This window comes from Onychomys torridus, chromosome 20, assembly GCF_903995425.1.
Source record: "Onychomys torridus chromosome 20, mOncTor1.1, whole genome shotgun sequence".
Taxonomy (NCBI): domain Eukaryota; kingdom Metazoa; phylum Chordata; class Mammalia; order Rodentia; family Cricetidae; genus Onychomys; species Onychomys torridus.
The window spans coordinates 19,092,627-19,119,701 of record NC_050462.1 but is presented as its reverse complement, the minus strand read 5'-3'; the positions used below and the strand labels follow the sequence as shown (position 1 = coordinate 19,119,701).

Genomic DNA, 27,075 nt, shown 5'->3' with positions numbered 1-27,075 from the left:
GTTTCAGGTAAAACATCAAGTATCCATAAGTTCATTAAAAAAAATAAAACATGGTTGTATGTTACAAAATAAAGAGAGGTTGGATGGGCCAAGAAAGCCGCGCTAAGAAGCCCACAACACGTCAGATGGTCACCGGCGACCACCAGCATACAGATGGAAGGGAAGAGAATTCCAGTGAGAGACCGAGGTCAGTAATAATCGCTGAAAAGCAGAAAAGCAGTCAGAAAAGGATGGGATTTGACTCCTCAAGCCCCTAAAACCAGAGAAAGATAATGGACCTGGTCCTTGTTCTTTCGGGGCTTCTACTCAAGTCTAAAACTGACTCAGCGGACCATGATAAGCTACAGATGCAGGGAGTCTGAATTTCGCTTTTCTTCCGACTGTTTCGGCTATACAGCCCATGTAGGCTTCAAGCTCTCCATCTTCCTGCTCAGTCTCCCTGGCACTGAGATTACAGACGTGTGTGCTACATACAGCGCTGCCACCGGCAATACCCTTTCTTACAACTTTGCTTTGGGTATGTACAAATCCACTGCAAAGGATACATTCTTTCGAATATTACACACAATTATACTCTCTGAGCGGAACTGAAGCTACTGGCTGGACAAGCTGAGAAGAATGAATACTGAAAACACAATGAGTGAATGAGCAATTGCAGAAATGAAAAGCATATTCCAGAAGTGTGCAGGGACCAGAGAAAGAATCTGGAGTGTGAGGTTACTGGGCAATGATCAGTCTTGGAGAGGAACATGTGAAATGGTCAAGGAAGGGAGGACAAACAGAAGATCCACCTGAGATGAAGCTAAGTGCCACAAAAGCTATTTTGAAAGCTAGCAGAACTCAGGATCAGTGGGCACAAAGCACTTTTGTAAGACGAAGTAGAAGACAATGGTCCACTCAGTGCTGTGCTGACCCTGCCCCAATTCAGTTATCAGGACTTGTATTTTCATTATTTCTAGGCTGAAGAAATGATCACGTCATTAGGTACAGTAACCAACTGAATGACTTTATGATTTATGCATGTAAAGATATCCCACACATCAAAGGTAAGAGACGAACTCTCTGAATTCTATCAAGTCTGGATTCAAGAACACATAAAGGTTCTGATAGTTAGAATGTAATGGCCCCCATAAACTCATAAGGAGTGCCACTATTAGGAGGTGTGGCTTTGTTGGGGCAGGTATGGCATTATTGAAGGAAGTATGTCACCATGAAAGTGGGCTTTGAGGTCTCATATATGCTCAAGCCACGCCCACTGTCTCAGTTCACTTCCTGTTGCCTTTGGGTCAAGATGTAGGACTCTTAGCTCTTTCTCCAGCACCATGTCTGCCTGCACGCCATCATGTCCCACCATGATGATGACGGAGTGAAGCTATGAACCGTAAGCAAGCCACCCCAATTAAAGGTTTCCCTTTCGAAGAGTTGCCGTGGTCATGGTGTCTCTTCACAGCAATGGAAACCCTGAGGCAAAGGTCAAAATACCATGTTGAATACTTTCAGCAACCTGGAAATGAGCTAGAAAAATCATCCAAATGAAGCACCTGCGTGAGTTTTCATTTCATTTATTAAAAGCATAAAAGACTAGGAGATAGTATTATTTCAACAAAGCTTCTGTGTAGTTGAAAGAAAGGACCAAGAACCAATATGGACTTGGTAAGTGTGTTTTTCCACTATAGAACCCCTAGTAAAATTATGGAAATAAATACAGGCCAAAATTAAGTTCATGAAGTCTTACAGCTACTATTGTACAAGAAACACAATAAAAATTTAAGTTTTATTCATTTCTTCTTCCAATTTCTACTTTTGAAACTATATATTATAAAGATACAGTTGCAAATACATATAATTAAATTTACCACTCAGAGGTATGGGTTAAAATTTTTCCTAAAAGGGTAACCATAAGATTAAAGACAATATAATAAAAGTTAAGAAGAAGGAATTGTGAAGCAATTATGTAATTATCAGTTTTAAGTGAAACACATATTTATCACTAAATTACTGAGGATAGCAAAGAAAACATGAAACAATGGCACACTTCATCTCATATACAGCTCCACTCCACATTACCCAAGACCACATGATCTTTGAATAGAGTAGTACAGTATCCCTAGAAACTAAGACAGTTTGCGGCTGGTGACCACAGCAAACTTTTTAGAAGCTATAGGGGCAAAGAAAGGAAATCCAAGATCAAAGGTGTAAAAAGTGTAACGCTCTCATTCTTACTATAAACACACTTTACCAAAAGTGTTCCCCTGGAAATACATTCAAACAAGAGGTGTGAGGCCTACACTCCGCCTACATCTACCTCAAGGCAACTATTTCATTTAGAAAGTCTTCATTTAAGAATCCTCTAAAAATTATTTGATCAAGGATCATATTCCCTGGGCTGTGACACACTGAATACAGACACAGACATGGGATCTCGGCTCTCTTTAAGCTAGGAATAAAAGACACGCTAAAACAGGAAAAGGCCGGTGAGTGTGGCCGCCTGTGTCTGTGATCCCAGCACTGGGAGGGGGAAGAGGGAAGAAGAGAAGCTTGAGACCAGTCTGAGCTACACGGCAAGACTATGTTTACAAAGTTCCACTGTTCCTTTCATTACTGCATTCAAAATTATTTACGTAGAGACGGTGGGTGATAATGACTTCCCCTAAGAAGGTTACCACTTTGCAGTAGGCTTATATTCTAAGTTTCATTAATATTTCCGCTTTACTAAGAATAAAAAAACAAAACAAAACCACAAGGCTAAATTTAAGGCAATGAAATATTTTTATGTGTGCATGCATATTTGCTTATGTGCATGGTATGTGCAGGCCAGCTGTCCTCCTCAATCATTCACCCCCTAACTTTCTTCGACAGTGTCTTTCACTGAACTTGGAGCTCACTGATTCTGCTTGGCTGGCTGACCCACAAGCTCCAGGAAGCAGTCTGTCTTGTCTTCTAAGAGTGTGCCTTCCTCTTACATGGATGCAGAGGATCCATACGTAAGTCCTTATGTCCGGGCAGCAAGTACTTTATTACTAACTGAGCCATCTCCTTTGCCCTAATGTAACCATTTGATTCATACAGACCCTGAGAAATAATTACTACGATCAAGTTGATTCATACTTTTAAATGTTTCCACTTTCAGTTAGCATACGGGGAAGGAAAATCTATAGCCTAACTCACATAATCAAAAGCTCTTGGGAGTCCTCAAGACCAAGTATAAAGGGCCCCCGAGGCCAAAAGTTGGAGAATCATTGACATGCAGATACTAGTGACTCAAGAATTATAAAGGTAGGCTGGGCGGTGGTGGCGCATGCCTGTAATCCCAGCACTCGGGAGGCAGAGGCAGGTGGATCTCTGTGAGTTCGAGGCCAGCCTGGGCTACAGAGCTAGTCCAGGACAGGCTCCAAACCTACAGAGAAACTCTGTCTCGAAAAACCAATTAAAAAAAAAAAAAAAAGAATTATAAAGGTGGCACAGGATGTATTTCATTTCCAAACAGTATTTATTAGTAAGACATGTCGTTAACACAGACTTTTTAAAAGAAGATTCACAAATAATGGACTTTCTTAAAGATACTTCATTTAGATGTGAAGAAGTATTGGATATAAGCAGTGGGTAGTACATATACAACTCTTAAAAAAATAGAATAAAGTACAACCACTAAATAACTTTCTATCATGGGACAAAAACCTAGGTTTCATCGACAGGTTCTACCAGATCCTAAATCTTAGCAGGCTTTAGGATAACTAAATTATCATCTCAGAGGTATGCAATTAGCAGAATCTCTAACAAATCTGAGGAAATTTCTCTTCTTTACATCCTATAAAGGAGGTAGGTTGGATGCCAGGAAGACCTGCCCTAGACTTTGCTCAGAATAAACCTCACACATACAAAAAAAATTTTTTTCCTTACAGTCTTGGGAAAAACTGTAAACTGTTAGTAAAAATCTTTTTGTATTAAGTTGTTAACTAAAATCTAGAATATCAATTTTCAATATAATGAAAGTTGGGTAATGCAAAACTGAAAAATTCAGTTGTACATTTTAAGACTTGCAAAAAGTATGCACACATTCAAATAGATGACTACACATGGGTATATATGGACTTTTTAGAATCTGGAAGGGATTCTGAGTACTATGTAGAAAGTGGTATTTTCCAGTAAGTTATTATTTCCTTCTGATTACTTTGTCTTCCTCTACTTTTCCACAAACAAAACAAACCACACACTATTTGCTTAAATAAAAATCTGTTTTGTCTTTGCCTAATTACTGACAAATATATTACCAAAACATCTTCTTACCTGTACCAGTGATTTTGACCCAGGGACAATATTCTGTCCCTGTGAGACAGGTTACAAAACCTGGATGCATTTTTGGTGCCTTAACTGGAAGAATGGTCCAGTGAACAATGAGCACTGTTTTTGATCAAATTTTAGCAGTACCGATTGATGCTCAGAAGCTCTGTTCTACACTATTTAAAATAAATGGGTATAGTCTGTGACCGACTTCCTTATAAAAAATCAGTGAGAAACAAGTGTTCACACAAGTCCTGGGTACATGTTTGTGCAATTCTTTCTATTTTACCTAGCTAGCCAAACTCTAGAGCTGGCTTTTATTATTATTATTATTATTATTATTATTATTATTATTTTAAACTCTTCATAGTGTAGAAGACATAAGAATGAAGCTTCTCGCAAAAAAGTCCTTTGATATAAAACAGAGGATGACTTGAATATCCCAAATCCAGGCTAGATTCTCCAGTATACAGAGTACAGTAACGGTAACATTCATTATGATAAAGCCTTTTAAAAGGCAAAGAAGAAATTGGAGGAATAAATGAGAAGCATAGAAAGAGCACAACAAAATCATTGGACAGACACTAAAGCCCATCTGCCTCTTCTATGCTTCACCTCCTCATGGTCACAGTGTTCCCCAGACTCAATCCCCCAAAATCCAAAACACTCAAATATCTGAAACCTTTTGAGCACAGACACAATGCCACAGTGGAAAACTCTAGCTAGGAAATTGTGCAGGTAATTCTTTAACATTTTGTATAAAATACCTTCAGGTATGTGTATCTGAGTCATAAATACATGTGGCATTTAGGCCCTTTCTTCAAGAATTTCACTTTGTATATATTTTGCAAATACTCCCCAGTCCAAAGACATGACATAGAACACCTTGGTCTCATGCATTGCAGTATAAGGGATAAATAACACCTTGGTCTCAAGCACTGTACTAAACCTGTGTGTATTTCCATATAACACAAAATCAAAATTTAAAAACTTGTACCCTCGACAGCAGGCTGTATCATACATGTACAGTGCCCAGATGTATAACTATGTAAACAGTACGCATGCATGGAAGAACAATTAAACTATGACTCCTTATATGATGCAGGCAACATTGGAACTCACCAGTTACTGTGAAAATCATTTGAAGTGCTTAGAACAGGGCCTAGCACACAACAGTCAATATTTACTATTGACTTTTACTATTACTATTATCACAAATTAGGCAAATATGGTGAACTAGAATCCCACCCCATTTACTTACGTGCAGTATCCCCTTCCGGAGGTTGATAAAAAGAAAGGCCCAATGAGACTATGGCTGCAATTTCTAGTATAATTAAAGTGACATCTTGTAATGCTTCCCATACTAACTGAAGAAAGGTTTTTGGCTTCTTAGGAGGTATAAAGTTCTTTCCAAACACGGCTTCTCTTCTTTCCAAATCTGCAGGATTTCCACTTAAACCTGACGAAAAGAAACAAATGTTGGTGAAGTCTGACTGCTTCGTTCAGAGCACATTCATGTGTGACCCTCTAGACTTGACTCACAGGGCCTTACGAAGTCAGTGAGGGACACACGGAGCGTGACTCCAAGTGCACATCCTAAGTGGCTAACAGGAGTGGCTCGTGGGCTGGGACAACGTTCAGTGGCAGAGCTCGTGGAGCATATGGAAGACCCTGGGTTTGATGCCCACCACTGCAATAAAACAAACCAAACCAACCAAACAGAAAAAGGAAAGAAAAGAAAAAAAAAAAAACAACCCTTTTTAATAGCTTTAAAATTCACTTTCACTTTCTTAGTTATTTATTTTGACCATGCTTCTTATAGACACCAAGACACCAGAACCTACTACGACGATCTTTTCTTTTTTAATGTTAAAATGAAATGCTTCTCTGGTTTTCAGGACTGCTTTCCTTCTAAAATGGGAACATTTCTGTAAAAAAAAAAAAAAAATACAAATAAACACACACACACACACACACACACACACACACACACACACACATGAGGCAGATTTGCTTTAGGTACTGAACACTGGCTAGCAAATCAACAAAACCCTTTTTTTCTAATCCTTATTTACTGAGGAACAAGGAGTTCATTTTCACACAATCTCTAAAAGCATCTCTACTAAAATGTCGGTTTGGGGTAGATTAGTATGATTTTCATTGTCTGAAAACAGGAGGCTCACAGTGGCCTCTCAAGGGGAACTGCAGCTCCCATGTGCTGCTGGGAGAAGGTGCACTGCAAGATGGAAGGTTCATTGTTCAGGCGTGGGATCTGAGAGACGGGAGGGGAGATTAATAGCATTGGACAAACACGGCTTTGCCTTTCCTTGACCCTGTCAAGCACATACCCCCTCCCCAATTTAATCTCATCCATCCAAACCCCAGATACATAAGGCATTCTCTAATGAAAAAGTGCACCCATGTGCACATTGCTTACCAAGGGAAACCAGACAGCCTCCCTCCACAGATCTCATTTTCCTTAGTTTATTTAAGAATGTGGAAGGTGTCAAAGGAACCAGAATAGTACCTTTCAATTGTCAAATTTGACCTTATTTCACCCACCCCCTTTTTTTAAACCTGGTAGGAGCCCATTTATGAAAGGCAACATAGACAACGGGGAAGGATGGCATCACTACCACAAGGCTCTTGCCTTCAGTGTTTTGGTTCATCTCAACACTGAGGCATGCGGAGAGCTGAGGAGACACCAGACTACATCGCTACAACACGAAATGGACATACAGATCCAAAGTCGTCCCTGGCTTTGTTGAATGTACCAGAAGAAGATTCCAGAGAATGTCCTCACCAGCAACTGTTAACATGGACACACTGCGCAGTTTCAAAAGGCCTGGATGCAACGTCAACCAGAACCTTCCAGCATTCTACACTTGGAGGTGGAGTCACCAGAGCAAAGACAGGGAAGACTACAGTGACAACGATGACGACGCTGGACACTGGGAAGTCTGGGTCATTTGTCTGGTCTCCTGCCTCAGTTACCCCAACATCCAGGAGGAAAGAGGCCGAGTCCTAGTCTACCCTGTGCTGGTCTCTGCTATGGAAGAAATGGTATAAATATCTATTTTTTTTAACACATACTGACTGGAGATTACCATTGATCACATAATTAACACTTGATCAGTTTAAATATTACCATTGTAATTATGAAACAGTAAGTCAAATCTATCTTTATTAGTTACAGAACATGTTTTATGTTAATATTGAAAAGTTGAACAGTTAAAGAGAGAGGGAAAAAAAAAGCAAAAAGAAAAGGAGACAGCTCTAAGGATTTCCGGGTCTTCTAAACATCAGTCATGCTATGGTCGAACACATACATCTTTAATCCCAGCACTCAGGAGGCAGAGGCAGGTGAAGGAGCTCTGTGAGTTCAAGGCCAGCCTGGTCTACAGAGAGAGTTCCAAGACAGCCAGAGCTGTTACATAGAGAAACCCTGTCTCGAACGCAGCCCCCCCTCACCTCAAAAAACCAAAACCAAACCAAACCAAACCCATCATGTGGGTTAAGCATATGCTTACAACACTCAACAATTAAGGTGCTGGGGAACTGGAAGACCTAAGAACCTGGTGTCACTTTGCCTGGGGGGTAGAGGGGGTTGGGGATAAAGGGGGGGGGGATAACTTACAAGGATGTTTTGAAGACAAGGAGAGAGCATTAAGTTTGTAAACCATAAATTACAGGGTAAAGTTTATGAAGTTAAGTAGAGGGAAGACAGGCCACAAATTTGAATACTCTACATTTCAAGCCCATTTGGAACATAATCTTTAATTACAGATTCAATAATCTTAACATCACGAAGTGAAGAGTTTTGCGAGTTGCCCCAAGATGGCTATTTACTGATCATCAACTATTTCCAGACACTGCTCTGCAAGCTGGGAGCCAGTTCGACACTCAGCAAGTGGAAATCACAAGGGAGAGAGACAAAATGGGTAAAATTAAGAAATGTAAGGACACCTGTAACTCAGGTGAAGACGGTTTTTTAAAAGGCCACCAGGATTCTCTCAGAGGATGTCGGCCTTTCTAACCAACTACCATCTAAAGGAGTCTGACTGACGAGGCGCCAACCATGAGAAGACCAGAACAAAGTATTTCCAGGAGCACAGACGCAAAGGCCAGGCAGAGATCAAAGCAAGGTTCCAAGAAGGGGCCAGAGAGCAAACCACCGTGGCTAAGGTCCAGTGATCAAGGAAGAAGAAAGAATGGGTGAAAATGAAGAGCAGCGGAGCCAGGATCACGGGGGCTAGGAAGGAAGACTATTAGTCACTTGAACCGCGATGGAAACTACCGGAAGGTTTTCAAGCAGGGGAGTGACTGCTAATGTGTGATTTAGAGAGGTCATTTACGCTGCCCTGTCAGAGTGCTCCAGGGAAAAGCCCAGGCAAGAGGCTGTGTACAAAAGAGCGAAAGTGCTTGATTCTGGGTCTTAGCTGCAGAGGCAGAGAGGAGGAACTGGATCTGCCAGGTACCCTGGAAGGAGATCAGACAAGATGAGGAATGACTGGATGTGGGATCAAAGGGAGAGAGAAGAATGAAGAATGTATCTAGACCTCACTTTTAACATTTTTGTTTTCTTGTACAAGGACTTGAGTGGGGGTGGTTAAATGGCATGTCTGAAGCAGGTGGGTTTAACTGAAAATCACAGCTAATGTGTGTGCATGTGAGTGGGTGGATGGTGGTTATTTACCAAGATGGGGCAGGCTCGCGGAACTACAGGGCTGGTGGAAGGGAAGGAGGAGTTAGTAGTTCTGTTTTGTAGACTTGAGCAAGCACGTGGCTGTACCCAGTAAACAGACTGCTGGTCACGTTCAGAATTTCTGTGCAAAGTGTGAACCAGAGAGTTAGCCACATACAAGGATTCCGGAGGCATTGGCTACATACATGAGAGCTTTCTGAAGGCCAGAATAAGCAGGAAGGAGAAAAGGAAGTTTACTAGGGGAAGCGGGGAAAGGATGCACCAAGACACAACCTAGGACAGAATGAGGCATTTCCGAGCACTACTAGAGAAGTTTCCAGGAGAAAAAGGTTTAAAAGATGATGCTGAGATGCTGTGAGAAGGCTCAGTAAGATAAAGGCAGAAAACTGCCTGTTTTCTTTCATTGACAAAAGATGATGCTCTTGATAAGAACCTTCCAGTAGCAGAGTGTAGAAAAAAGTCTGATGAGAATGAATTGAATAGACAATGGTATAAGCAAGTGGAAATAATATCCAGCATTTCCGCTGCCGCCCCCCCCCCCAAGTGAAAGGTGACTTACAGTGGGTATTATTTGTATTCTGTGTTTTCAAAGATGGTTGGCGGATATTAGGTATCTACCAAAGGAAATGAGACAGAGTAGATGACAGAAATGACACAGGAAATCATGGATATTCTTAGAGTAAGTGAAGAAGTGAGAAGGGATGGGACCTTCAGTCTGACAGATCGGGAAGATGCTGCCGTCGTCAGAAGAGAGGAGTTGGTGATGAAACTGCTTGGTCCCGGTTTTTAGATGAGAGAGGTAACAAATTATTAGAAATAACTTATCAATAAATACAATGAAAAATCTGCTGAGTCCTGTGAGCGTGGCTGATTATAGCACCGTGGCAACCATGCCAAGGTCAAGCACAGGACTGATCTAACTACACAGTTAACTTCACAAAGAAAAACATAGAGCCACAACCCATAGAAGGCAGGTTCAGAATTATATACTTTCCATGTCTGTATCCCCCAAGGTGGGGGAGTAAAAATAGCCTAAAATTGATCGGATAGACAAATAATATCGATCAACAGTACTATCTTACACTTGAATGGAGAGAGAATAAAATCCAATTGTATCAAGTCACTTATATCAAGAAAGTACGGCATCTCCCTCGCTGACTCTAACTTACGAAAGGAGGAATGGGTTTATCTGAAAATCAAGAATACATTCCACGTACAACTAGGAACTATGACTATGGATGTATATATTGCACATCTACACGTATATGATGGTGGGATGGCTGGAGCAGTTAGGGTAACTATCCGACATGGCAGAGAAGGATGCAGACTAGAAAAGTATGTGGAAATGTGTTCATGGACATCCTTCTTCATTGTTTCAGTTTTGAAAGAGGAGGTGATCCCTCATCTACCCTCAAACTACAGATCCACCTATCCAAAGTCAGACTTAAACATCAATTCCCATGTGCTACTGTGTGCTAGGCACTGTGGAAAGGTACTAAACATACAAGAGATGGGTCAGGCAGGATGCCTTTCCCTGGTTCTTGACCTTAAAGAACTCACAGTTTGGTAGGGGTGACTAATAAGCAACCACCCAGACACACCCAGTGTATTACGCATTAGATGGCAGTGGAGGCCATACTACAGGAATCCATGTGGGGAAACGGAACCCAAACAAAACTGGTTGCTTCAAACACAAAGAGTCAGAAAGGGGAAAGGGGAGACCAACTTAGAAGGGTCAGGCAGGGCAGACCCCAAGGAGAGCTATAGGTCTACTCAAAAATTCTAAATGCCATCCCAAAAGCAATGGGACACTATTTGGCTTTAAGAGTAGAAAAATGACAGTGTATGAAGAGGCATCAATTATGACCTTAGCTGAATTTTCTTAAGACAAGACAGAGAATTCCACCCACAGGGTAAAGTGAGGACAGCAGGGAAGGAGACACTGTTGGGGAAGAGAAAGTTAGGAGTTAGAATTCTCAAGACTTAATTGTGGTGATATATTGTGTACCCTAATAAAATCTGCCTGCTGATCAGAGAACAGAGCAAGCCACCAGATTAAACAGGCCAGGCAGTGGTGGCACACACTTTGAATCCTAGCACTCAGGAGGGAGGCAGAGATCCATCTGGATTCCTGTGAGTTCTAAGTCACCCTGGACTACATGAGATTGACTCAGTCTAGGAGAGAAACAGAGCCAGGAAGTGGTGGCACACACCTTTAATCCCAGCCCTTGAGATCTCATGCCTTTGCCTGGGAAACACACACGCCTTTAATCCCAGCACTAAGAAGAAAGTGATGGCTGGGCGTTCAAGTTTCTAACTTGGTAGCAACATGGATAAAAATTTCAGAAAAGAAAAAAAGAAAGTTTCATTAAACAGGACGTGGGAAAAGGATGAGGGATCAGGGCTTCGAGGCTGAGAGGATCCCTGGGTAGGAACTGCTGACATGGGAACCACCAGCACCCAGATGGCATACAACAATGGCATTGCCCAGAAGCAGCAATCACAGAGACGTAACAGCCTAGGGAAGCACAGGAGGGGAAGAGCGACGTCTATTAACAAGAAGAACTCCAGGAGTGAGCTGGGTAGACAGAAAGTATTTGAAAAGGAGTTCAATATACTGTTACCTAAAACCTAAACTTAGAAGCACAATAAAAAACCAAGGACATGCGGGGCGGTGGTGGCACATGCCTTTAATCCCAGCACTCGGGAGGCAGAGCCAGGCAGATCTCTGAGAGTTCGAGGCCAGCCTGGTCTCCAAAGTGAGTTCCAGGAAAGGCACAAAGCCACAGAGAAACCCTGTCTTGAAAAAACCAAAAAAAAAAAAAAAAAAAAAAAAAAACCAAAAAAAAAAAAAAAAAAAAAGCAAGGACATGCCACTTCAGGCTCACGAATGACTTTTAAAATTATACATGCTACAGAGTTGAGAACTAATTAAAATTGTCTTTTTTTTTTTTTTAAATCTATAACCAACAAAAACAAGTGACCAGACATCTAAATTAACACCTAATTCTCTACTACAGTGTCAATACATTTCCAGGACAAGGTCATGCAAGATCACAGACCTCACAAGCCTAAAACCACACATGCTAGCACACCATGACCACGCAAACACTGGCTGACTGTCTACGCTAATCTGTAAAACCAAGCACGAACCACGGGGACATCAGAGCATTTTTGTACTAGCCCGTGAGTCAGTCATGATTTAATCCTAGGGAAAGGTCCATTTCCTCAAAGGGTTAAACTATATCACAACATGGAGACAAGGTGAAAGCACACCAGTCCTAGAGACTCACTTCTAGGGAGTGCAAATAGGAGCTGGCACTTCAAACGTGGGAACCAGGCAACCAAGACAAAGGCTATTGATCCTACCCTGCTTCCTACCTACCGTAGACCTCATTTGTTTCTCTGGACTCCCATTCTGTGCCTCCTTTGTTAGCTTTTTAGCCTCTCTTTTACCTAATCTTGATGATCATCACTTCAAAAGCTCAGTTTTACTTGACTTCTTCCCTCTGCGGTGCACGAAGCCAAGCCTATTAACTCAGCATCTGTCTTTAATTTTTATGAATTCATTTTTACACTCTGTTCAGGGTGTAAAATATGATAGTGGAGCTAGAGGCCTACGTTCCAGAAATCTACAGCAGCAGAGAGTCCTCTGCCACTCAATGTCAAGCACAAGCCAGACATCACAGGGTTAAAGCAGAAAAGACACCTGAAGCCACTGGGAAAAAGCTCCAGGACCCAGAAATGGAATTCACAGTACCAACCATCGAGTCAGTATAGGAAAATAAGACACAAAAGAAAAACAGTTTCCAGTCATTTTCTGCATGAGGGTGTTCAAACAGATTGTTCTGACATAAAACTACACGCCAGAGCTCTGCGGACTGTAAGATACATGCTTGCTCTAATACACCTAAAAGATACCACAAAAATACATGACATTCCAAGTCTCACTTTACCCTGAACTTGGAACTTCAATCCCCTCAGGAATTATGATGGTTAGTCAAAAAAGACGGAACGATCTCATGAGGCTCAGACCTGTTCCACTGGTCAACACATTTGCAGTATTCTTGAGAACAGGTTCAAACAGTACTTTTTTAGAGAACATGGGGTAAGTTGGTGTGCCAATGAGGAAGAAACACAGCTGCCTGGATGGGAAGGGCATGTTTTGAAAGGACAAAGTGCTGAGAACACCACAGCCTGGATCTTGAATGCCTCCCCAAAGGCCCTTCATTCACCTCCCTATCCCCAGGTACCAAGTGAATGAGTTCCTCTGCCATGCACTCTTGCTAATAATTACTGCTTCCTTATAGCCCAAAGCCAGCGAGCCAAGTAACCATGATAAAAACCCTTAAGACTCGATCAAAATGAACCTTTCTTCCTTTCAATGCCGATTATCTCAAATATTTTGTCACTCACAGAAAGTTGACACACAAAACCATTTATTCACCACGTAACTCCAAAAATAAGTTTGTTTTTCCACTGGGGGAAAATCTGTTAGGAAGAGAACAAAGGCGTCTCTTTCTCAGTATCTCAACTCCAGTGTAAGTTATACGAACTGAGCTTTTATAAAAAGCAGTACACTGTGTGAGCCAAAAGCATCTACTCAGAATGAGACCAAAGCTAAAGTGACTTTGGGCAAGCTCCTTAACCTTTTTTGGGGAGAGGGGTGGCATTCTTGCCTATAACATAAGATGAAGGAGTTTTAAAAATAAAATGAGTTAATTATTTGTAAGAAAGCACAAATAAGCAATCCAGCACAAAAAATGTTACCTGTTGTAAGTGCTACTGTTTTTTCTTTTTTAAAAGATTTATTTATTTATTATGTATACAGAAGAGGGCGCCAGATCTCATTACAGATGGTTGTGAGCCACCATGTGGTTGCTGGGACTTGAACTCAGGACCTCTGGAAGAGCAGTTGGTGCTCTTAAACTTTGAGCTGTCTCTCCAGCCCCTAGTGCTACTGTTTTTGTTGTTGCTATTTCTAAGAAATGTCTTGAGTTGCTCCATCAGACATTACACACTGTAACTCAGGCATCTCCAGCACAACTGATTTCCCTTGTCCAACCATCTTTCTCTGAAGCCTAGTCACTAACACTGCATGTTTAATTTAGTCACCAGACGTTTAACCTGGTGAACTGTCCGTCTCCCTCTCCTGAGAATAAAGTGCAGACAGATCTTTGCTTTATTCTCGTGTGCATGCCTGGGGCCTGGAAAAGTTACCTGTCACATAGCAGGTAAAAGACGCGTAGACTTATATTTCAGTAAAACTTCTGGGTGCTAGGTGTAACTTAATTTTATCCTCGGAAATTTCTTCTAACAACTGCCAGCACCTTTCCATTTTATGGAGAGAACAGGGGTTTACGGAGCACATGACAGAGCACACCAGATATGACTAAAGGCGGTGTCAACGAGTGACTCATAAACAAAAGGACCTGAGGGACAGGGGCACCTCTAGTTTCAGCAATAAAACCCATGTACTCTGAAGAACCATTTCACTTCTCATTTTCCTGAACACAGATTATTCTAACGAGGGATTTATGGTCTAGACACACCCTTGGCTACACAAACCCCAGCTGCTGACTTTTAATCCTGACTCACTTCTTATGATTTGGTTGATCAGTGACAAAATGTTAAGACTTTGGAGTGAAATATTTCTAATAAGGGAAAGGCTAGGAAGAGTCCTTTGGGAGTAGTTCTATGAAATTCGCTGCCATTTTGGTTATAGTTCAGCAACTATACACACAAACATAATGCTTACAATGGACCATTTTGTAGTATTTTAAAAGAACATTTCCAAATGACAAATTAATTTATATGTGAACTGTAAAGACCAGTTTGTATAAATTTTATCAAACATTAATTCACAGTATTATGAACATGATCAAGAACTCTGTAAAACTCAGGAGAGTGAAAAATAATGCATAATTTCATTTAATGCCCCAAAGCACAAACAATAAAGATAAAATGTTAAGTGTTAAATCAGTTCTCTAGAGACCATTCATGGTTTCTGCCACACTGTCAAGAGTGAATAATCGCTTCTTCCCAGAATTTATGAGAAGCAAAATTTCCAATTAATTCATTAACTAAATCAAAATCAATGTAAAATATTACTCAAAATAAAAAAAAAAACTAGTGCAAATTAATGAGAAATCACAGTTATAAAAATGCCAAGGCTTAGGAGAGGTATATTCAGTAATTAGGAAATAAAGACTCTTGTAACTCATAGCAACAAAATATAGAAATATGGCTAGGGAAGGGCAATCAGTTGTACATCTGTAACAGAAGTTCAATATATACCTTTTGCAGGGCTGGGCATTCAACCTATGGATGTTACACATTAGGTAAATGCTCTGCTACAGGGCTACATCCCTAGCCACTCACTATGCTTTTTCTGAACAAATGTATGTGACGAGGGTTTTTTTTAATGTTAATATTTCCTACTAATTTGCTGGTCATGAAGCATTCATCAGTTGGGTTTTAGATGAAATTGAGACCGTATGGGTAAAGACAATTAATAAACCGACTAATGGAGAACAGCACATTAAAGTATAATCTAGCATGTCCAAAGCTTAAGTACTGTCAAATCATGTTTGCATAATGCAAAGCTTCATGGTTTATCATATTACTAAGGTACAACAGTAAGTCTATGCTGCTGGTAGTTCTGACTTAAAAAGCTACAGAAAAATCTTGAGCTACCTTGCAGAAAAGACCTCAGGCAGTGAGATGACATTGTTTCAGGGTATGTGTGAGCACGGACCCCGAGTTCCTCAACACTGTGGCACATCATGCAACGCAAAGGGCCTACCTATAGGAGGTGAGCGATTCACATACAACTACACAGATACCTTTGAATTTAGTATGACTTCAAATTCTTGAATAATTCTGAAGACTGCCTTTTCTAGTCCCTTGAGTGAAAATGCTGAGAAAAGCAGCTTTCAGAATTTCTCTGTCACTGGCTTTGGAATATATAGCAATACGGTATTTCACATCAAACATTCCCAATCTTACTAAGACCAATCGTACGCACTGAACATGTATCCTCCTGTCCAGAGCTGTTCCTTAAATTGCCACACAGTCTCATACTTCGGATCCTTCATTTTATGAACAATAATATCATTATATAAAAGCCCAATTCGGTCAGTTCATGTCAAAGGTCACAGGACACCACCCTGTAAAACTAGGAACTCACGAAACTAAAGCCTTTTCAAACACAGGGAAATTCAACATACACTTGACCACACACGTTTACTACGTGAAAAACTTAGTGCTAACTAATTTAAAATTTTGTGTTCAGACCTCGTCAACTGATTATTATTAGTTTAGATTAAGTCCCATGAGCTCCAACAGCTTTGATGGCTACTGGAAGGGAGGCCTATTTTAAGCCATTGGCAGAATGAAGGCTAGTGAGCAGTTTATTTCCACTGAATCCCCCAGGGGGTTACCACTCTCAGTTCCATCCTCTACATCTCCAGTGGAAGGGCAAGCTTGTTATCGTCAACTGGAGTGCTAATACAGACCGGAGGACAAAATATTTCGGTTCACCATTCTGGATGCAAACAGTTTCTAATGGCAGCAATCTGATGACTCATTACTAAAATCGTGCAGTGGCCAAGACAACAGGAGCACCATGTTTCCATCTGAGCTGAATAAACAGTAGTCTCTGCACCAGTGACTAATCAGCACACAGTACAACTTACCTTCATTGGGAGATGTTTTCAACTTGGTGCAAATTCCATAGACATCTCCATAGCTTTCCTGTATCTTCCGTAATGCATCTGTGGACCTGAGCTCCATGAGGGCCCGCAGCTCTGCGAGTGTAATTCCAAAGTCTCCATCATGATTAGCTTCCTTCAAAGAGTTTTTCACACCACTATATGCAACTGAGTTGTTTGCCATGTCGCCCATTCCAAGTATAATTTATTAGGAGGAAAATGTTTCCCAAGAGAGTGAAATTTTCACTTGATATATTTCCAAGATGAAAATCTTTTAAATATGAAAATCTTCCTTAAACCAAACACTCATTGTAGGATTCTGTGAAGTAGTATCAGCAGCAACAATTCCCAGAGAAGTATCCTGACCGCTGGCCCATGTCTTGTTTCTTCCCCTCAATCCTGAGATGCATACATCTGTAAGAAGAAAATATTTAGGTGTTAATGGCTCATCCTCAAGAGTATTATGCATGCACGTAGGCCTATTTTTAAAATGCCACCCGGTAGCTAAACAAAGTACGCTCGTCATACATATTGTGAGCTGTGGTTTCGGATCACAGTGTAACTTCTAAATAAAAAGTGTGCATCTCGTCATTAGAACTCAAGAATTAATGAAACTGCATAGCATCACTGAATTCTGTGCTTGTGTGTTAGCAATTAAGTGACTGTTGAAATGCTTAGCTCTAAGCAGTTACTTCCAACTCTGCTAGGTGCCTTAACTTCTGCCTTTCATTTAACTATTAAAATTAAAACACCACCATTTCTTTTTTTGTTTTTTTGTTTTTTTTTTTTTTGAGCTGAGGATCGAACCCAGGGCCTTGTGCTTGCTAGTCAAGCGCTCTACCACTGAGCTAAATCCCCAACTCTAAAACACCACCATTTCTTACTCTATCCAGAAAAGTCAGATCTCGGCAAACTGAGTTTTCAGCTAACTCAATGGCTGAAGTATCTGAAGCTGAATGGTCTCAAAGCCAGAGTTCTTTCTTATACATGGGCCTAAGAAAGTTTGTTAGTAAACCTTTTCATACGGAACAGCCTGTGACGACACAAAAAGCCGAATAATCAGAATACACAGTTTCCACACTGTTCCTGACTACTCTGCGGCTCCATCGTCCTTTGGTTTTCTAAAGCTTCTTCCATACGGTTTCCATCATGTTAGCACTCAGGTCTTCTGTCTACCTAACACTGCTGTCCATGCCTTAATCTTCCCTGTGACTTCATTATCACACTGCTTAGCCAATTTATCTACATGTTACTCTATGCTCAGAGTCAAGAATTACGGCAGGCCATGACAGACAATGAAAGAATGAGCATAATACTAAAATACAGAAATGTCAAAAACTGAGGTAGATAGTAAAAGTTTGAGAAACAGTTTGAATCTCTTCACTGTACTTCCATCTTTTTTAACTCACCTAAAAATGACCTGTCGATTCTCATCTAACACGCTCAAGACTGGATTGAGAATATTCTCTATTACTACACCCTTCCACGGCCACCATTAACCTAATGACCTGGGCTTGAGCCTGTACCATCTTTTGACTCCGTCCCTAACTGTTTCAGTGAGGGACCCAGTCCGGTTCAATCTTCCTCTGATAACATCACCTTCATCCACCCCTTGCACATTTTACCATGGCATTCTTTTTAAAGGCATTCATGGTCAAACTTCAGTTAACTGAATCAACTTTTCTGCCTCTCAAGCAATCTAACTCTCCAAATATTTAATAAAATGTCTGGCAACTGGAAAGAAAGACACTGGCAAGTACTTTTCATCTCTAAAACTGAGAGAAGGATGTATGTTTGTGGTCCACATACTCTAGCAGTCATCCACGTCAACTGGAGGGCTGTTTATTAAAAAACAAACCGCTGGGGCCTACACCTCACAAGTGTTAAGTTTAGCAGAATTAAGCACGTATTCCACAGCTTACATCTCTATCAAGTTTCCAGACAATTCAGGTGCTATCTGCTCAGGGAGCATCCTGAGAACTACTGGAATGGGAGCTGGTTGGAAAAGCGAAGTACTTGTAGCTGCTGTGCTGAGGAAAGCCTGTCCGCCTTGGGGTTGAATCTGCAAGAATACAGTGATGGATTCTGGGAGGCATTTCCTTTCGCTACCTCTTTCCGCCCACTTCATACCCCTACCCTTGCCCAATTACTGCCATGTTACTCCATCTCCTAGGCCAAGTGCGTTCCCACCTACTCACATCAATTATCATAACAGCCAAGTTAAAAAACACTAGAGTGCAGTTGTTTGATAATCGTCAGTTTCCATACTCAAAATCTGTTGACCCGGACATCACATTAACCATAACATGGATTATTTATCCTAAGAGATAAAATAATGAAGATTCTTGTCTGTGTTGTGATAAGGGCATGTGTGTCCTTGTTTCCGTAAGAGATTTCCTCCGGAATTCCTGGTTCACTATCCCAACCGCCAAGAAAGTGATGATTCCGCCCAAGGTATTTCCCTAGAAGCCTTTCTGGTTTTTTTTTTTTTAGGAATGGCATGGCTGTATGGCTCGTATATTCTAAACTGAGATTTAATGAGGAGACTTAAAAGTTCTAAAGCCCACTGTTGTTCAAAGTGCCTGGGGTGGAGAAAAAGTGCCATTCTGGGCTCAATATTAGAACGTCATAGCTGCCCACAAAATCATCTTCCATTCAGCTTTCATCAGTGGTATCACTAATTTTATTTTTTTGAGGTTTAGTCACCCTCCACCACCCTCTGGTATCCTCCCTCTCCTTCCCTCTGGATCCTTCCGTTCTCTCTCACCTAGTCCCCCAGTGGCTACTTGCTCTACCAGAGAAAATGGCGCCCTCTCCCCTGCAAAAGCCATTAGCAGCATTAGCTCTCACAGCTTCCCAGTCACTCCCTCTATCCACGGTGAAAAGCTGCAGGGGCTGATCTGATACAGATGTCCACAGCTGCTGCTGCTGCTGCTGCTGCTGCGTGTGTGTGTGTGTGTGTGTGTGTGTGTGTGTGTGTGTGTGTGTGTAGAGGGATTGGAGTAGCCAGGTGTGTGTGTGTGTGTGTGTGTGTGTGTGTGTGTGTGTGTAGAGGGATTGGAGTAGCCAGGGGTGTGTGTGTGTGTGCGTGTGCGTGTGTGTGTGTAGAGGGATTGGAGTAGCCAGGGGTGTGTGTGTGTGTAGAGGGATTGGAGTAGCCAGGTGTGTGTGTGTGTGTGTGTGTGTGTGTGTGTGTGTGTGTGTGTGTAGAGGGATTGGAGTAGCCAGGGGTGTGTGTGTGTGTGTGTGTGTGTGTGTGTGTGTGTGTGTGTGAATACAGACATTCCATTTAAGACTGACTATGTGAGTCACTTCTTCTCAACACTCTAAAGATATATGAGATAGGTTGCCTTCTGCAAAGAGGACTTCTGTGCCCTCGGCTAAGAGCTGCACTAGTCTACAGAAGGCAGCTTGCTGACGTGGTTGTCTGGGGGAAATTATAGCAGCACTTACATGTTTGATTCTTAGGTACCAATATTTGCTCTCTCAACAGATTGCAATCAAAGCATGCTGTTCATTGGATGCCCGTAAGAAAAGGACAAGAGCTGGGCTGCGAGAAGAAGCAACATGCCGTGCTCCTTACATTTGACAATGCTGCCTCCACTCGATCCTCACATTTACTAGGTCACTATGGACATTTCTGCTGGTTTGAAACAAAAACAAAGTCAAATAACACCAACACACAGACTCCTATCATCAAATCAATACTCAACAGACACTGTTCTGGATTTCTGCTGTCACCTCAACAGCCCTTTCCCAGTGCTTACTAAATCTGAACTGGGTTCCATAGAAAACTCTCCCCCCATGCTCTCTCCCTGCTTCAGAAATGTGAATGAGACCCGAACAGTCTGGCAGTGAGACTTCTGCTGTGCCTCCGTGGTACCAGCTTAGGTCTTCTAACTCAACTTAAATCTGAGAGAAACACACATACAGAGCTGCTGTGATCATCTGGTACTACGTGATCCAATAGGGAAGGCATGCACGGCTGGATGATGGATAGATGCATGCACACATGCATGGATGAACATGTGCCTTTCAGTCAGTCCTAAGGCATCGTTTAAGCCCCTCATTTAAATACAGAGTAAAGTTTGTCCTGTCCTGGATTTTCTCAACAATTTATCAAGAAATTGATTTGAGAAGTGGTGTTTACTATTATTTTATAATCACAGAGCCTTTGGTGGAGCATATGGTGATGTTCAGTCCCACTACACTAAATAAACAGTTTGAGAAAAGGATATTCACTGGGCGGTGGTGGCGCATGACTATAATCCCAGCACTGGGGGGGGGGGGGCAGAGGCAGGCAGATCTCTGTGAGTTTGAGGCCAGCTTGGTCTACAAAAAGCGAGTTCCAGGACAGGCTCCAAAGCTACAGAGAATCCCTGTCTCGAACCCCCCCCCCCAAAAAAAAAATAGAAAGAAAGAAAGAAAAAGAAAAAGAGAAAAGGATTCAGGAGAAGCACAAAAACTGCAAAAGAGCTACTGTCCAAATTACCGTTGATCTACAAATTACACATCAGGCTGTTTTCTACTTCTAGATTATCTTTACCTCCTTCTCTTATTTTTTCTTTCTTTATTCATTCATCAAACTGACAAAAATGCCTTAACTCCTGGCCTTTATCTGTTGGTCTCAAAATTACAGTCATGTAAGAGACAAACTATTTTGGATTCAAATACAACAGAAACCAGATCATCTATTTTGATGTTCTTTGTTCTTCAAAATTTCACTTTCCCTTTTAAAAGCTTAAGAGGAAAAAAAAATGTTAAGTGGAAGCTGAGACCTCAGAAAGGGGATGTCTTAAAGAAAATACCCAACTCTGTGCAGAACACTTAGCCCATAAAATTTATGCCAGAATAAATGATATTCTGATTAAGTCACTGTTGGTAGTCTAAGGCTTTCTACAAAAAGATGCTGTAACCTGGCACAGGCCAAAAATAGCTACAATCTTCAAATGGTGGGATAGGGTAGATTCTTACCATACAATGCTTTCCTAGGTATGCACAGAGACACAAATGAACACACAAGGATGATTGTGAAGCCCACCTGCTAAGTGAGGCTCAGAGACAGCACTGTCAATGCACAATCTCAATTCTTCTCAGAGGGTAAACTGATTTAAAGAACATGGCGGAAGTTGTATGTAGTGGTATTTGCTCCACCCATGACAATGCTTCCTGCTGTTGTATGTGACCTCTTATAAGGAGTTGGAGAAGGGTCACATGGCCTTCTCCCTGCTCCTGCCTGAGAGGTGGATTCGCTCCCAGTCAGATCAGAGGATGACTTCTGCTGTGGTCTACTCCATTCTGTATTTGTGAGTGTATTCCTCAACTTATATCTTAATAAATTGTTACCCAATTAATAGACTTACATGGATTGGTTGCAATAAGTGGCACCCAATGTGGGGCCTGAACCTACGACCCCGAGATTAAGAGTCTTTTGCTCTACTGACTGAGCTATCTGGGCAGAGGAGACACCATCCACTGCCAGTGGTGCAGCAAGATGCCAGCAAACTGGTAAAGCCATGGAATGTGCGGTAAAACACAGATTAATAGAAATGGGTTAATTTAAGATATAAGAGCTAGCTAGCAAGAGGCCTGCCACAGACCATGCAGTTTGTAAATAATATTAAGCCTCTGAGTGATTATTTTATAAAAGGCTGAGGGACTGTAGGAACTTCTGACTATAGTTGTATGAAAGTTATCTAGATTCAACATAGGTAATCAGATTTTAAAAACCATTTACACAAACTAAAAGAAATGTAGGAGAAGAGCTAAGTAACTAATGGAATGAAATATGGAGTCATATAAAATACTCCATGAAATGACTTTAATATATGCCAACAAGAGATTCCTGTAGGTAAAACAGGAAACATGTGCTGATGATATTAACTAAGAATATTAGCAACAAGACCTCCTTTTAAATGGAGTTCCCAACTCTTTAATGATTCTAAATGTATGCAGTTAGCTGAAGATGTGAAAATTGTATTTATTCAATCTATAAAATTTAAAGCAGGATAATCAGCAAATGTTAGATAACAGGATCAGGATCCAAACAGACAGATGGGAATGAGGCTAAATTTAATTGGCACACATGTATGATCATCCTATATTTAATTCCAAAATGTAACTGTATGAATATGATGTATAAGAATGCATTAGCATATATGAAAGACAAAGGCCCAATTTATCAAAAGCTAAATGTGTTAATGTAATATTAATCAGCATTATCATGTTAATAGTAAGGCATCAACCCTAATCACATAATCAGGGTATACTCCCTACAACGTGCTAATGTTAAGAAGGTCTACCTGCCATCCAGCGAAATGACTGTACTTATCTAAACTTAGCCATTAGATAGATCAAAGAACTCAAAAACAATTTGGAATTTCAGCTCACAAAAGAACATGTAAAGAGAACTCCATTATCTCACCTCTCCCCATTCCCCCCCCCCCCCCCCCCCCGCATGTGTGGATACATGTGTCCATATGTATCAGCATAAAACCAATTCTATTTCCTTTGCACTTGACAGGCAGGTAATAGAAGGGTCACCAACCTCTGCAATGGTCTCTTCTGTGGCTAGCATTTTATTGAGAACTGATCAGCAAACTAAAGAACCAACCTGCCCCACCCAGTTTTCCTCAATCATATTCAAGTCAGTGTGGACAACCTGAACCATGTGCCCTTAGAGCAGTGGTTCTCAACCTTCCTAGTACTTCAAACCTTTCAATACAGTTCCTGACGCTGTGGTGACCCCCACCAGACAATTACACTGTTGCTACTTCGTAGCTGTAATTTTGCTACTGTTATGAATGGCAATGTAACTATCTGATATGCAGCATACCTAACATGTGACCCAAAGGGGTCACAACCCACAAGTTGAGAATCATTGCCTTACAGGGTCCCTTGAGGAGGGGGTGGGTAGATAAATACTCCAAACTAGACTGGATTGACATCGTACTACCCTGAAAATCTAACCAAAAGGCAAGACGCGTGCTATGTTATCTTGTGTCTCAGCAAGATAAACTACACTCCTTCACACTGCTTCAGAGCTACTTCTGCAAAAGTGCAAAAAAACACCTTTCACCCGATTTCTGCTCCAAACCCTGAAATCTTTCAACAACTACAATAGTGTTTTAAGAAGTAATAACAACTTACTCTCAAGTATTAGGTATAACTCAAACAGTGGAAAGAGCATGCGATCTGATCCTATAGTTTCAGAGAGCACACGTTTTAAAATCACGAGTGGTGGGAGCTTCCTTTACAAATGACAGTATATAAACTACCTCACTACATCAGTTAGGAAACCAAGGGAAGACTCAAATTGAATTTTACTCAGAACTCCTGTTTTATATTTTTTTTCAAAGGACATAAAGAAAACATGAACACAAAGTCCACATTCTTAATCACAGAATTCCTATTAAATGAATGTACACACACACACACACACACGAAAATTCACCAAGGAGGATCTCATTTATACAGCACTTACACAGCAGAAAACAAGCTAGCTCTGTTCACAATGCCTGGTTTATTCATCTCAAAAGATTTGTAGACACTCTTCTTACTGTGGTCAGTAATTTATGTTTTCTCTTCTGGAAGACGATTCCAGGCAGAGACGCAGTACCAGTACTGTAAAAGTAGCTGCAGTGGTGTCGGGCTGTAAGCCCAGCATGAAGGCTTCAGCAGTGTCTGGGGGGTCGGTGGGGGCCGATTGTTAGGACAGAAGAGGACCCGTCAGTTGTCACAGCTATTTTCATACTGCTGTAATGATCTGAGTTTCCTCTCTCGGTTTTTCCCAGTGAACTGTGACCTCAGGGTAGAATCTGTCCTGCTGATTTTTAACCCTCATCTGTGTCTGTGATATTGAAGGTTCAATGTTTATTGACTAGACACGCTCTTGGTTTATGCCGTGAGCTACGATCTATTTGAAAAAGCAGCTCTGCAACCATGTAGTGGCAATTCAAATGAAAACAAGACAGAACCTTAGAACCTGTTTAAAATATACGCTAGGTGCATTATGATTTCTGAGACAGCTGGCATGTGAGGACTTTTCAAACCATCTCCGTATTAAAGACGCATCATTTTTATTTCCCTTTGAATCCTGTTGGACAACAGAAATTACAAAGTACTCCAGGCTATTCGGGGTGACATGTCTTTAATCCCAGCCACAGAGAAGAAGCAGCAGGAGAATCTATGTGAGTTCAATATAGCCTGGTCTACATAGTCAGTGGCCAGCCAAGGTCACACAGCAAGACCATGTTTCACAAACAAACATACATGCATACATGCATACATACATACACTTCAGAGTCTCAATGAATCATACACTATTACCACCAATGATTTTGAACACTGGTCCTAGATCTTTGACAGGAGAGGCCAAGCGTGTTTATTTGAGGAAAAAACAAAGTTACTCATGCCAAATAAAAACATATCAAATCAGTACAAGAATTACCTTAGCCCGTGCTCCCAAGAAACAAAGATACTAAACTCTCAGCTAGTAAGGCCATTTTAATTAAGCCTATCATCCTTTGAAATGCGCTGTTCCTATTTACCTCCCTTCCCTGATCAATGTATTACACTCTAGCTTCTCCAGTGCCCTGAGAAACCATGTTCTAGGTGACCAGTGATTCCCGTGTTCCTGATTCTGAAGAGCGCACACAGTCTTTCTTCTTTGATTTCCTGGCAGGCTTTGACACTCTCAACCACTCTCCCAGCTCTTGAAGCATCTGCTGTTTTAATCCCTCCATTGCTGGACTCCTGTTCCCACTACACCGTCATCTCTGGCAGCATGCTTTCATTTTCCAGAGCTTGCTCGGCTTCTTCCAACAATTGTCAGGGGAATCAGTGGGATGGGGTTGGGTGATATGGTAACTGTTTTCATCTGGTGTTAGCCACCAAAAAAATTTAAAAAATGAGATTGGCTTTTCGATAATAAAAATTTATTTGCAAGTGAAACTGCAAGACTTTTGTTTGTTTTTCTCTTATTTCTGAAAGCCACAATTCAATTAAAACACACTATAGTAGTCTGGCTCAGAGAAAAATGTGGAAAAAAAAACCAGTTTCCTTATCTTCCCCCCAACGCAACTCTGATTCCCATTAACTTTTCATTTATACAAGTGTATGGCAGCCTAAAACAAAGCAGGGGTACAGACTGGCCATTCAACCACACCTCTGGGGCTTTAGACAGCTGCCATTTCCAGCAGAGACACTTGTTCATGACAACACTTCAGAGTGGGTGATAAAATTTTGAATGTCAATGATCAAAAGCACAGATCTCTGGACGATAACTCGAGACCTGTTTGCCTTACGGTCAGGTAAGTTGGTAGAATCTGATCCCATGTACTGGCGGTACCCACATCTCTGAGGAGATTGGCATAATCTTACAAGGTTGTACCTACCGAATCAACAAACAACAATAAATTTTACAGTTAATTCTACATACAGCAGACCTTTGCCTCTCGATTGCAGTGGTCATGAGTAACCCTTGTAGGCCTGCTGAAAACATGGATTTCCCACCTTGGAAAGCTCTGCAGTCAAGCAGTGCGCAGAGTGAAAACTGACACTCCTAACAACTTCTGGGATGCTGGGGACACTCCTCCTGCGGCTGCTCTGTTGAGCCGATACTCTTGACTTGAACTCTGACTCAAGAACTAACTGTTGGATGTCCACCTTGGTCCAAAAGTTTCTGGACGACATGGGCAAATTCCTCATGACTCGGCCTTATGCTGCTATCCTCATTTTCAGGAATAACTTAAAGCAGACTACCTTCTAAAAATATTTTGTGAGCTGGTGCCTTTAACTGTTTGGGTTTTTAATACCAGGTACATTGACATGTTTCTACTCAAGTCTCATATTACACAGATACTGTAATTCTTTCAAACTAAAAATGTTTAACCTTGAAGCATTGATTTTTAACAAATGCTCTAATTTCGATACCTATCTTCTGGGTACACCTCTAAGATAAACTATACTTTGTTTTTTCCTGGCCTACTGTTCTACTTAGGCATCTTAAACCTTTCATTTTTACAGTAAGATGCCCGGCTAGAGGTGGGGGGGGGGACTTTTGAAAAAGCTTCAAAATAAAGTTAATTTTATATAATCCTGTGCAATTTACCAAATATAAGAACATACTATATCTCCGGTTAAATATGAGAACCAAATGTTCTATCATTTTCTAGTCTCTCTGGTGTTGAAATTTTCAGCTCTAGTCAAGGAAGAGACTTCTAAATTAAAAGTGTTTTTTCCTTCTGTTCAAGGGCTAAGAGGCAACATGAACACTTGAATGTCACACCAGCTGCTCCAGCGGCCCACTCAGTTCTTAAGAGCTGCTATCCTGTCAACTCACAAGAACCTACACTTAACTGCTTAAGGAAACAGGAT

General features: G+C 41.2%; 1 protein-coding gene across 4 annotated transcripts in view; it reads right to left on the bottom strand.

Moving 5' to 3' along the window:
- Positions 1–27,075, bottom strand: part of Atp2b1 (ATPase plasma membrane Ca2+ transporting 1) — a 112,959-nt gene that overhangs the window by 41,915 nt on the left and 43,969 nt on the right. For all 4 annotated transcript variants that reach the window (XM_036170178.1, XM_036170177.1, XM_036170179.1 and 1 more), the window contains exons 2-3: positions 16,684–17,112; positions 5,543–5,740 (exon numbers count right to left, since the gene is read on the bottom strand). In XM_036170178.1, the coding sequence (XP_036026071.1) occupies positions 5,543–5,740; positions 16,684–16,891 (406 nt within the window). In that variant the 5' untranslated portion in view covers positions 16,892–17,112. The remainder of the gene's footprint in view (positions 1–5,542; positions 5,741–16,683; positions 17,113–27,075) is intronic.